The sequence below is a fragment of the Passer domesticus genome, chromosome 3, assembly GCF_036417665.1.
Source record: "Passer domesticus isolate bPasDom1 chromosome 3, bPasDom1.hap1, whole genome shotgun sequence".
NCBI classification, from domain to species: Eukaryota; Metazoa; Chordata; class Aves; order Passeriformes; family Passeridae; genus Passer; species Passer domesticus.
The window spans coordinates 66,066,697-66,079,302 of NC_087476.1; the positions used below are offsets into that span (position 1 = coordinate 66,066,697).

The window sequence follows — 12,606 nt, forward strand, 5'->3', positions numbered from 1 at the left end:
ATGAGCCCTCCAACATGTGATCACAGGATTTTAATCAGGGATGAACTTTCATAAGCTTGAATGGCTGAATATTGATTATTTTTATGATCTGCAAGTAGATGAAATATCTTTACAGCTTACTTGCTTCATGATGGAGTTGATTCCAAACATTTTCATTAGAGTGTGCATAAAAATTAATGTCCATAACTTTATTTCATTATGGCATTTTAAGTATGCTTCTGGTTTGGTACATGACTGCAGCCATGAAAACGATGGCACATAAATACAAAGTCATGCTTCTTTGCAAATCATTTGTACTGATGCTTACTTGGGATTATAAAATACATATTCTATTATAAAATATTGTATTCTGTTGTTTCCCAGTGTATTAATTCTAAAGAGCAGGAATTAAGATGATAGCCAAAAGGAGGCAAATTAAGATAATAGCCAAAAGGAGGCAAATTAAGATAATAGCCAAAAGGAGGCAAACAAAAACTTTGAAAATTAGCATTTTTGGCAGGTGTTTGTTATCTTGCTTCACTGTTGAACATTCTGTGAATTGTACTTCTCAAGCTGATTTCGTTGAAGCGCACACACAAATATTCACAAGTATGAGTCTTTTTTTTTATTATTCTTTTAAATGGGCTGATTTTTTTTTCACCTTGCACTGAGCTATACTTTGTAGATCCTTCTATTTCTGTTTCATTAAAAACCAGTCCTCATTGCAGAGCTATTTCATCAAGATCATTCCACTGAAAGCTAGGAATAAAGGGAAGCAATGCTAAAATGTCCTGCCAAGCCTTTAACAGTTCATAGCAATGGATGTGTACAGAAGGGGTTTCAAATGCCAGCTTGCAGGCTTGTTTAGAGAAGAAGGAATCTCAGCATATCATCCTCATAGGCCATAAATCCTATATTTTTTGGTAACATTTTTTATGAGGAATTTTAGCCTAAAGGGATAGAAACACAGAGGCTTCAGGCCATGTCATCCCCTACAGAAGCTTTGTTAGGCTGATGAGCTTCTGTCAAGCCATCTGCTCTAGGTGGGTTTCTCTAGACCTGCATTTAACAGCATGTCCCCCTGTACATGAACTTGTGGATTTTCTCTGCTTGTTACCTAGTTTCTTGCTCCTTTCCCTCTTGCTTTTGTGGACCTACATACTTGCAACTTTTCAACTCTGTGATCGGTTTCTTCAGCTCAGTGATAGTAGTTATAAACTCATGGGAACAATCTGTGTAGATTGCAAAATCTGTGGTGTTGGAGAGCTACACCTTGCCAGGGGCAGCCTAATGAAGGAAGAGACAGAACTCTCCTGGGGCTTCTGGCATGCAGACAGATGTGCTGTTAGCATGGCTCTCAGGTGGTGCATTATATTTCCCTTAAAGTCCTTTCTTTCACTGCTAAACAACACAAGAGACAGAGTAGGAAATGTGGATTTATGGAGAAGGGGAAAAGGAATCTTTTTCTCCAACACAGCCTCCCACTCCAGTGATGCAGTTCTGACAAAGCCATGCTGGCAATTGCTGCAAAGGCCTCCAGCCTTTCTCCAGCCTCTCCTGAAGGCAGACAGGGACTGCAGCATTGCACATCAGCTATAAGTGCTTGTGAATATGTAATATCTCGCCCAGATGTGCCCTCTCTGCTCAGCCCTGCATTGTCCTGTAACAACAGGCTTGCCCCGTCTCCACATTCACTTGTGGTTAGAGGCAGCCCTAGGAAAGTGACAGTGTTCTCATCCCATTTGGCTTCTCTGGGACACAGAAAGGAGACTGTCTACTCTCCTGGACAAAGGCACACTAGAACACATCTTCATCATCTACCTCTTCATCATACCTCTATAAGCTATGTGCATTGTTACTTGCTGCTCCTCCTGGAGTCATAATGTTGTGTGAGAGTCTGAATGCCCATGGGAAGAGGCAGGAAGAGCAGAGTGGGGAGCAAACTTCAGACTCCTGTATCTGTTTAGCAAAGTCTGCAGAGTGGTAAATGAAGGAGGAGTTAGATCAGTTTCCTTCTGTTTTGCTCCCAAGTCATGTGCTGAATTCAGACTTGGCATAGGGCTGGCAGCACTGCTGGGTCCCCTTCTCCTGCCCTGTGCTTAGAGGCTCTGACACTTGCTCTACATCTGATTAATGAGTGAGTCAGCGACTCGTACAGTCATTTCTCCTCACAATGTTTCAACTTCGCTGTGGCACTGTTGTATTTGTGTATGCCAGACTTGTTCCAGAGTCTTTGACACTAAGCTCTTAAAGCCCTAATGTGCTTACATAACATGATATGGAGAACCAAGAAAGTAAATTTAATTAAATCTTTCCCCACTCCTTCTGACACACAGGGAGAAACAAAAGGAACTTATTTTTGAACACTGGGGAATAATGTGGCATACTCACAAAAGCAGCAAAGAAATTGAAGACACTGGTGGTGTATAGTATAAATAAAATGGGTGGTAATCTTAAAAGATTAAGGTGTTAGATATCTGAAATGAGGGAGAACCTGTACCTTGATGGCTGAATTCACATTCTGGTTTCTTTTAGCCATGGAGTTGACATCTGTAAAAATATGCTGGTAAAAATAAATTTTAAAACCCCAAATCCTTTTAAATTCAATATCAACTTTATTTCAAGAGAAGAAATTTCATCAGTGATTTGACTAACTTTGCTAGTGATAAAAAATAACCCCCTTCATACAAATACTGCTGCAATTACCATCCTTTTAATGCCTTAGAGAATTCTAGTGCAAATTTTTGAGGAGCTTTAGCTGAACACCCAGCTTTCAAATGGGTGTTTCTCTTCTCTCTAGTTTTATACAGAATAATAGAAATACAGTAATCCCAATTAAAAAAAAAACAACATTCACCAGATGTAATAAAGCAGTAGTATCTCAGAGTCTCATAGATTTTACCATGCTCAGAAAGAAAATAGCAGGGTGTCTCAACTGGTAACTGTAATTGTATCCTAGCTTTTCAGGGAAAAATACATCAAATGTAATTGCATGAATTTAATCTCTTTGCTCGGGGAAATAAAAACCATTTGAAGAATGGAAGCAAAACCTTTCTGATTTAATGACATCCTGAAAACAAAGTCTGAAACCCTGTGAACTTCATTTATTGCTTCATGAGTACTGTAAGATGTCAAATATTTATCAGCATATTTCAAAATCTGGTGTAGATCCCACATTTTGTAAGGTATTCTTTCCTCTTAGCTTCTCCTGTGAAAGCTCTTCTTCTTCTCTTGCCAAAAGGTGGAGGAACTTGCAGTTCTAGATAGAGAAATGCATTCCTTCCTATAGAGTGGCGACATGATGATCAGGGGGACATTAGGGAAAGATCTTTTCCTACATAACAATACTAAATCCTTCCTTAGCCTTACCTTACAAATAGAGGAGCTCTGTCCAGACAAACAAATAGTTCACATACAATGGGAATTGAGTTACTTGTTTCATCTTGTGCCTTTCTGATAGCTCTATCCTTTGTGTATGGCATCCCTGTAAGGGACCTCTCCTTTCTTTCACTGTATTTAGTTACCTCTTGGACTTGCCTCCCTGCTGCAGAGGTACAGACACCAAAGTGAGAAGTAAAGTGGTAACCATTGAACATATCCTGTTCTGTTTGAAAACAGAATAGTAACTGGTTTTCTGGGAACAGAAGCCATAAAAGAAACAATAATTTACTATTATGAGGGGATCATTTGTTGTAGGTTGAATGAAACACATATTATGGTCTGTGAAAAATTTTTCAGCCTATCAATTCTCATGAAAATTGCAAAAGTTATTTTAAATTAAGAATGAACAAAGCTTTGTTTTTGTCTGAACATCTTTTGGCTTGGAAAATATGCTTCCCCCAGGTAATTTTCCCACAAATTATTGGTGGTCACATTATAACTTGCACATAGAAACAGCAGTTGTTGAGACAGCCCACGACAAGTGGAACCTGTGCCTCTGATTCACAATCGCTTGTTCTAGTCACCAGATCTTGGCCTCTCCCTCATAGGTAGTGAGCTACAGCTTGAAATGCCTTGGAAAGCAGGCAGTTACATAGGAAAATAAAACCTCAGGAATTCTTGTTACTGCATATTTGATTGTGGGCTGGAAGAGGTTTTTGGATGTTCGCATATAGAATAACTTGTTGCCTGTGACTTATTTTTTGACATAGTGAGTACAAAGTTCACTTTTTATTCTTCAGATGTGCAGATTTCATTCAGCCATACAATATTAATGAGCAGAATGTATTTTTTATCTAAAAGGTAATATGAAGAGAAAAAACCAAAAGATTCACAGGTTTTAAACACACCATGTTGTACTTATCACATCTAGAGAAATTATAACCTCTGTTACTCATTTTGCAGTGCCTTGAAGTGAAATTTATTAAATAATTTTGTTTTTATCTTTGAAGTTAGATAATGTAAAAAGATGTTACAAATAGAATATAAGAGGGAGTGAGCTGGCAAGGTTTCTAAAACATTTGAATCAATAATGGCAAATGAGTTAAAACAAATGAAACCCTTTGCAAAAAATATTTTATATAATCATAGTTTGGCATGGTTGTTAGAGGATTAGCCATTATTGAATGTTCCCATGTGTGGAAAGATAAGCCAGGGGAGAAGACTGACCTGTCTGAACAGATACTTTTGGCTGGAACTCAGGGAAAAAAGGAGAGTTCATGTCATTTGAGTGAAGGGGCCACCAACTCAGCAAGGGTGCAAGGATTTCATGAGGTTATGCAGGGAGAAAATTAGAAAGGCCAAAGTCCAGCTGGAACACAATCTGGCTATTGTCATAAAAGACATTAAAGGGGGTTTCAGTGGACTTGTCAGGTTAAGGGTTGGACTCAATGACCTTGAAATTATTTTTGAACATAAATTATTCTATAGTTTTAACTAAAATTAAAAATTACTTTTTTTCAAGGAATTGTTGACAAAACAGAAATGTAGAATTTGCTACATTTTGTCTTCTATGTGCACACAGATAAAACCATAACTAAATATTTAAGCATCTAACTAAAACTGTTCCATATTTTCTAAGTAGCCAAATACCCTAAAATTTTGCAAAAATCACCCTTAACTAAGTTTGTTCATCACCATTAATGTGCCATTTAGTTTCCCAAATAACCTTCAGTTGTTGCCTTTAGAGTCCCAGATTTAAAATGACTGGTCAGGTCAAAATGCTGACCTTCTGCCCTGCTCCTTGAAAGATCCTGTCGAAGTTTGTCAGGTCTTCTTTAGCATGAGGCAGTGCAAACTGTGTGACATCCACTGTTTTCCAAAGACATGCTATGACATGCAAACAAACAAACCTGCACAGAGGAAGATGAGCAAATTTTCTTAGAGCCACTGGGGGTTCTTTTATTTCATTGGAGTTTTTTTAATTTCAATTCTGTTGGGCCCGACCAGCGTTAAAGCAGATTATTAAGGGTTTTGTTCCAATGGCTCCAACAGGTGACAGGCTTGAAGCATTGGCCATCTCTGTAGGAAGCCTCTTCCAGTGTTTGTTGGGACTGAAGGGGAGGACAGGGAACCTGCCTCCACAATTTGTCTAATGGATATGGACATTTTCTAGAAACCTGGGTACTGTTCTACCAGTTCATATCCAGCATTTTTTGGAGGAAGGCCTCTTTAATCCTTGGCATTTGCAACCAAAGTATGGGAGATTTTTTTATTTAACTTCATTTTCCCAGTGAAATTTTGCCCCAATTTTTCATCCAGATTTTTTTTTTTTTTGCATAAATTAGCACTCACATTCAATGCAACCATCACCCATGTTGTAACTTACAACAAAGCAAAAATCTCATTTGGCCTTCCCAAGCTTGGCAGTCCTGAAAAGGACAACTGCAAATTGAGAATGCAATATATTCAATTTTTAATACCTTCATACCTCTGTCACGACCACCAGAAATGAAGATAGTTTTCATGACAGCTGGTAACTTTTTATTTCACCCTAAACATTCAGCAGATGACCATAGCAAATAATAAAACTGTCTGCCTACTCCAGATGAAATATTGTCTTTTATAACAATTTTGCTGAACAGATTTTGGCTTTTTAAGCTAATCAAGAGTCATCTATGAACAGACTGTGTTCTTTATCAAATGTCTGTGTTTGCTCAAAATTTGCCAACTGGCTAGATTCCCCAACCAAAATGTTTTTACATTTATTTCCATCACAAATTCCCTCCTGCCCTAACCTTTCTGGGGACTGCAAAAGAGGAGTATTTGGTGCTGAGTTTTATATTGAATATCAAGAGACATCTCCTATCTTTACTTTTACATTATAGTTAACTCATATCTTGCCATAATTCCAATAGCACATTTTTTCTTTATTTCAGCTTGTCAAGTGGGATTTGCAAAATATACTCTCTGTTCTCAAGAGCACTGTTAGCTCCACACTGACTTCACAGTAAAAGCACTAAATTAAATTCATGGCTGCCTCACAGTCACATCCTTCTGAGGACTTAGCTGAAGCTGGTATTATTTAGCTGTGAGGTGCATTACAGTAAATGGAAAGATTAAGAGTGATTTTCATGAAAATTTGGACTCTTTTCTCTTCTTTCCTTCTACCTGTACTTCAGTATCACTTTTAGCATTATTGGGAGCATTTTTCAGTTGTGTGCAGCCAGGGTGTGGAGTTTGATTTTTTGTTGGGTTTTGTTTGTTGTTTTTTTTTTTCTTCTTTTCCTTTCCATTTAGTAGTGTATGCGTGTACGTGCCCTCATCCTCTAAGATTTACTGACAGAAACAGAGCCTAAAATCAAAACTGTGATTAAAAAAATGACCCAGACTACTGAGAAGCTGTTAAACTTAAATTATTAAAGGAAGATTTGCATTACATCCAATAGAAAATTAAGTATGATATTTAGGACACCTGAATTTTTCAAGGTCATCCAAAAATTAATGGTCTAATTTGAGTGACTGCAATTAATCCAATATTCACATGACTTATGACTTACAGTTTTTCTTTGCTTAGTGAAAACTAAGGTCTCTAAAATTAAAAAAGAAAAAAAGGAAGAAAGCTAACAAAATATTTTGTATTAGTCTTTGTAGATCAATGATATTTTCTTCCATGGGCTGAGAAACAAAGAAAAAAATAAAAGTTTCACTGTTCAGAGTTCTGCTTTGCTCATTGTTACATTTCATAGACTTACTGAGGAAAAATACAACTTTATAGAGACAGCCCATGACAAATATAGTAATACTTTTGCATTTATTAAAAGCTTGCCCTATGAAAACTTAATTGAACATGTTTTTTCTCTGGCTGAACACGATTACATTATTCCTTTTGTTTTAAAAACCCACAGATATCTAACTGATTGTCTTAAGTGAACTTTACAAATTCAAATGCATAATCAATCATTTATAATTATGAAAATGAAATAGAGTGAATTTTGACTCTGGGAAATTAAGTTTAGGAAAAAGAGTAAATGGTAAATAGTAATAGTAAATGTCATTCTGGATTTACTGGAAAATATCTTATTTACATATAAGGATTTTTATATTACTTATCCGGAGACAATTTATTCCCCAACCAGACAATTTACAGGTTGCTTTCTACTACAATGCAATTTTTTCTATAGGTGACATTAAGGAAGTCATCTCTGTAGTGTGGGACTATATGCTTGCAACCTTAATTTAGGTGTTCATTCCAAAACAGTCAAAAGCAAATTCTTCAGCCACCAACTATTTATTCTCTTTGGAGGTGTGCATATCATATTGAAATATGATAATCCAAAGCACGTTTTGCTGAGTCAGTACATACTTAAAGGAATGGCCTGTTTTTAAACATTGGGAAATCCTGTTACATTTTGTTTTCTACTTACATGGAGACTTGCCTCAGGAAACACATGGATGCTGTCCTTATCTCCTGCAAGAGTTACTGATGTTTATGCTCCTTTTTTTAACTGATTTAAAAATTTGAGAAAGATCTGAAGTAAACTTTCATGTAGTAGATAATGAGTGCTGTGCACTATCTGCTTTTTGTGACCTCTTCCATAACCTGCTGCTTAGAAGCTTCACAAGAGGAATTCTGTGCCAAGCCCAGGTTCTTCCAGAGACTTAGGGACTGATAATTTCATTTTCTAGCTACGAGAAAGCATAATCAGTGATAAATTCAGCGTGCTATTCCTATGGGATTAATCAGCTGATAAAACACCCCAAAAGGTAATTTATTGAGACTATATATTAGCATATACAGGCATAGAGATGTCAAGGCTATGCTGTACATAAGTGAGGGTGCACAAGCACTGGCATGCTCTCTGCTTCCCTGGGTGAATGTTCTGTCATCTTGCATACAAGGTTTTCTATTCTTTCTGTGTTTCTCAACATGAATCTCAGTGGTGTTCCTTTCATGCGATTTGAATGGGAGCTGTGAACCTTCTCTCATAAAGAAAGTGGCAGATACATTGCCTGTGGAAAGAATTTCTTTGTGCTTTCTTTCAGGCTGCTCCTTGCTTAGTGGTGCTGGTGGTGAATGTATGGTAGTGAGGAGCACATGAACTCATTCAGTCAGATTATGCTATATTCACAAAGCTTTTTAAATTCACCATCACGTCTGTTTGCTATGTTAAGCTCATCTGGAAAATAGTTACTGAGGCAAAAATTTCTTGCCCAGCTGCAAAGAAACCCAGGGAAAGCAAGACAGATATCCCTGTATTTGGGATCTCTGCTATCCTCTGAATTCCCAGCTGAAATTTCTGAGTTTTAGGGCAAGCAAACGGAGAAGACCTATCAAATCAGAGCCTTTTCCAATAATAAATGTAAGGACAGTCTTCATGGTTTGATTTGAAATCCATAGCATAGCTACATTACTGTAAGGAACTATTTTTTAACTTTAAAGTTTTGGTGAACTTGAAGATTTTTACCTCCTTTCATCATATTAAAATGACAAACATCTTCTCCAACCTGGATTCGAGAAGTGTCAGTTAACAGCTAGTCTCTCACACATTCTACTTCCCTGGTGCACACAAGATGTTCCTGAGACACAGTAACAGAGACAGGATTGCCATTGCCTGTTAGACATCCAGTAACATGGGAGGCCTGCAGATAAAAGCAACTTGCAGTTTGGAGCATATTGTCATTGAATGACTCAAGGGGAAAGAAGCAAAACAAGGAGGTTTCTTACTTCCAGCTGCCTCGGGGCCCCACAGCCCAGGTCTGCAGTGCCTTGGGGTCGGCACTGGCAGGGTCTGCAGCAGCTCAGCTGGCAGAAGGCAAGCAGGGAGCAGCCCAGGACCCAGCAGGCTCTGATGTGAAGTGCAGCCAAAAAGAAGCATCCTGCGACAGTGCTGGCCCATCTGCAAATCAGGGGGAAAACCTTTGGGTGGAGAAAACCTCTGCTGCCGCGTTGTTTCCGATCAGAGGAAGGAGACTTCAGTGTCTGTTCCTGCTGCAGTTACACAAAAACTCAGTGTTGTGAACTTTGGCTGACTTTCTGTAGCAATCCCATACTGGCATACCTAGTACCAGTTTTAACTAAAAGGACTGTTTCTGATAACTTGAGAAGTGATGCTGATTTATGTTGTTTAGTTATTAACGCTGAATGAGACATTGCTATCTTGACCCTCAAAAACATGAGATTAAAAAAAAACTTCAAATGTAACAAAATGTCAATTTTTCAAGGGAATAACTTTAAAAATTATTTCAGTGGAAATCTGTGTTCTTGGTTAACCTTCCCTAAAATAAATAATATTTTGGAATGACAAGGAAAAATTAAAAAAACCAACCAAACAAAAGATTATGACATGATGAAACAGGTGTTTTCTCATGACGCATTTCACTTTTAATGAATTCAAGATCACTGGGGTGGTGGGTGTTTAATTTATTTATTTATTTATTTATTTATTTATTTATTTATTTATTATCCCTGACTGGAACCTTTTTTGTGCCTCTAAAGCTTTATACCAGAAAGAAGGAAATCCCTTTTATACATTGTTGGGGGTTTTTTAAATATTTTCATGTAATTTCATCTTTCTTTATAACAACCCTTTTTTTCTTACTCTTGTAGGCAATGAGAGCTTAGAAGAAAATTATGTGCAGGACAGTAAAATGGGATTTGTCATCAATGCAATATATGCTATGGCTTATGGGCTACAGAACATGCACCATTCCCTTTGCCCCGGGCATGTTGGACTGTGTGATGCTATGAAGCCAATTGATGGCAGCAAGCTCCTGGAGTTCCTCCTCAAATCCTCATTCATTGGTGTTTCTGGAGAAGAAGTTTGGTTTGATGAAAAGGGAGATGCCCCTGGAAGGTAAAGAGCTTTCATCTCAACTATTAAACTATTAAATGTTACTGTGTTTGGTGATATAGATTTCTTTGGGTTTTTTTTTCTGAAACATAAAGCATGGACGAGTCTTTCCAACAGCCAGGAACAACAATGGTAACACATGTAATCTTATATTGGGACAGGAACCACAGTAGAGCTTATGAATTTCTGGTGCTACAGGAGAGGAAAAACCTTGTAACTCACAGACTTCATGGTGTGCAAGGTAGTATTTGGTCACAGTAACAGGGTTTTAGCATGTATAAAGCCTAATACAAATGATTAGAATTTAATTAAGAATTTACCTGACATGGTTTTGAATAGAGGGCTGTAGTGCTCATCCTATTTCAGCTGGAGCTCTGCTGAAAACTTGCCAGAGACCATTTGGTGTTGATTGGTAAGATCCTTTATGATCTCCTTAATTTGTTTCACTCCAAATAGAATCAGATCAATCCCTGAATTTAAAGATAGATCTGTGTAGAGCAGGACAAATAATAGGGAGCTTTTGGCAGAAGTTTTTGTGTTTCACTCATTTGGAGTCTGGTCCCAGCTGTGGCAGCTGCTATTGTTTAGCCCTGCAGCAGACACAGGATGTACCCAAGTGGGTAAGGCAGCACCTTTGTGGACTTGGATGTCACCTTTGTTTCTCTTATGGGAGCAAACTCGCAGAGATCTTTCATTTAGTTTTGTGTGTTCTATTTTAACACAGGGATTTTTTTTCTTTGTTTTCTTTTTTTTATAAACACATTTAATTCAGCTGCTGAAGTACAAAGTCCATTATTAATTGAAACCTACCCAGGGATTGCTTCACTGAAGTTTGTTTTCCTACTGAGTTGTTGAAGTGTTATAAAAGGCTCTCTCACTCCATCTTTGGGCTTATTGCATAAGTGCATCTGAGTGCCAGCACCGCACAAAGGGAGGGCTCTGGAGCAAACAAGAGTTTTCATGTCTTTTCATGCCTCCAATAAGGCACAGTGGTCTTAAAGCAACTCTTATCTGTTACTAGGTTTTATGAGCAAAACTGGCCAATGTTTTGCCATTTCCTAGATTGTTATGGTTTTTTCTATTGTCATATTTAAACAGTATATACATTTAAACAGTTTGTTATGTTTAATAAGCAACAAAAAGCTAGTTTTGGATTGTTGAGCATTTTCAGAATTTTTTTAGTCAAAGATACAGACCATTTGAGGTTAGGCTTGAGAGTAAAGCAAGCAATTCCCTTACATTTGAACACATACTTATCGACACGTGCATAAATCAAGTTTTTGCACATATAATTTAGATAATATAGAGAAATTACTGCTTAGTGTATCTTTATGCTTTTTGCACATTATTTGTGTCCATAAAAGCATTACTCCAGCTTTGCATATGCTGCATTTTCTGTCTGTTAGCTATTTGGTTTGATGTTTAGATGTAATTTTCCAATTTTAGCCTAATTCTTATTTATTATTTTGTCGCCCAAGAGCATTTCCACAACTCTCATCAGTACCAAGCATAAAATTAGATTGAACAGTCTAATTTAAAACATAGAGAGTTTATATCAGGATATTCCTCTGAGTATGCCAGAATGATAGAATTTATTCCATCCATCATTCTGGTCTATAGCAAGGTTCATTTTTCTTGATTCCCTGACTTACTTAGAATTTGATAGGTTATTTTAGGTAGGGAATTTTTTTGTTACTGATCCTATTAATATTTTCACAGTTGGAGCTAGCAAGTTTGGGCAAGGAAATTCAATTACCCTTTTCGTTATTCATTCTGTAATCCTTGAATCAATCTATGGCATTTATGATGTGGGCAATATCGTATCAGAGAATAGCTGTGTGTATATGAACTGTGATCTGCACAGTCTGTCAGATCCTTGTATGGCAGCAGCAGTTTAACAGAATCATCTGTAGCTTCAGACTGGCTGTAGTGCTTCCAGAGTTTTGTGTGGAAAGTCTCTTTGTGAACAGACCATAGCACTATGTCTATACCCAAGAGCTTTTGTACCTCAGCAGAATAGAAAGATAAACACCACATACAACACTTAAATATAGCAAAGCCAGCCTGCTATGAAATTTCTTAGTTTTTTTAGCTTTTCTATGCAAGTGTAAAAATGTTACACAAATGAAAATTTTTAGATATCTTGTCCTCAAATCATGTGAACAAATCAACTTTACAAGGTGGAATAATATTCCTCCTTAGAAGGCAACAACCTTTCTCATAATTTTCAAAATCTCTGAGGTTCTTTGAGCAATTGACTCCCATGAAATCCTAATTGTTATCATCATGAGTAGAGCAGATAGAATTGCCTGTAGTTATGTTTGTCTGGCACTCCCATAATCTCCTGTTTTGAAACCTGTACAGTTTCATGAAACCTTAACCACTTGTTTAGATA

At 37.3% G+C, this 12,606-nt stretch overlaps 1 protein-coding gene across 8 annotated transcripts in view; it reads left to right on the forward strand.

Annotated features, from left to right (window-relative positions):
- The window catches only part of GRM1 (glutamate metabotropic receptor 1), a 182,013-nt gene that overhangs the window by 127,118 nt on the left and 42,289 nt on the right, over positions 1-12,606 (forward strand). For all 8 annotated transcript variants that reach the window (XM_064413641.1, XM_064413640.1, XM_064413639.1 and 5 more), the window contains exon 5: positions 9,968-10,214. In XM_064413641.1, coding sequence (XP_064269711.1) covers positions 9,968-10,214 — 247 coding nt within the window. The remainder of the gene's footprint in view (positions 1-9,967; positions 10,215-12,606) is intronic.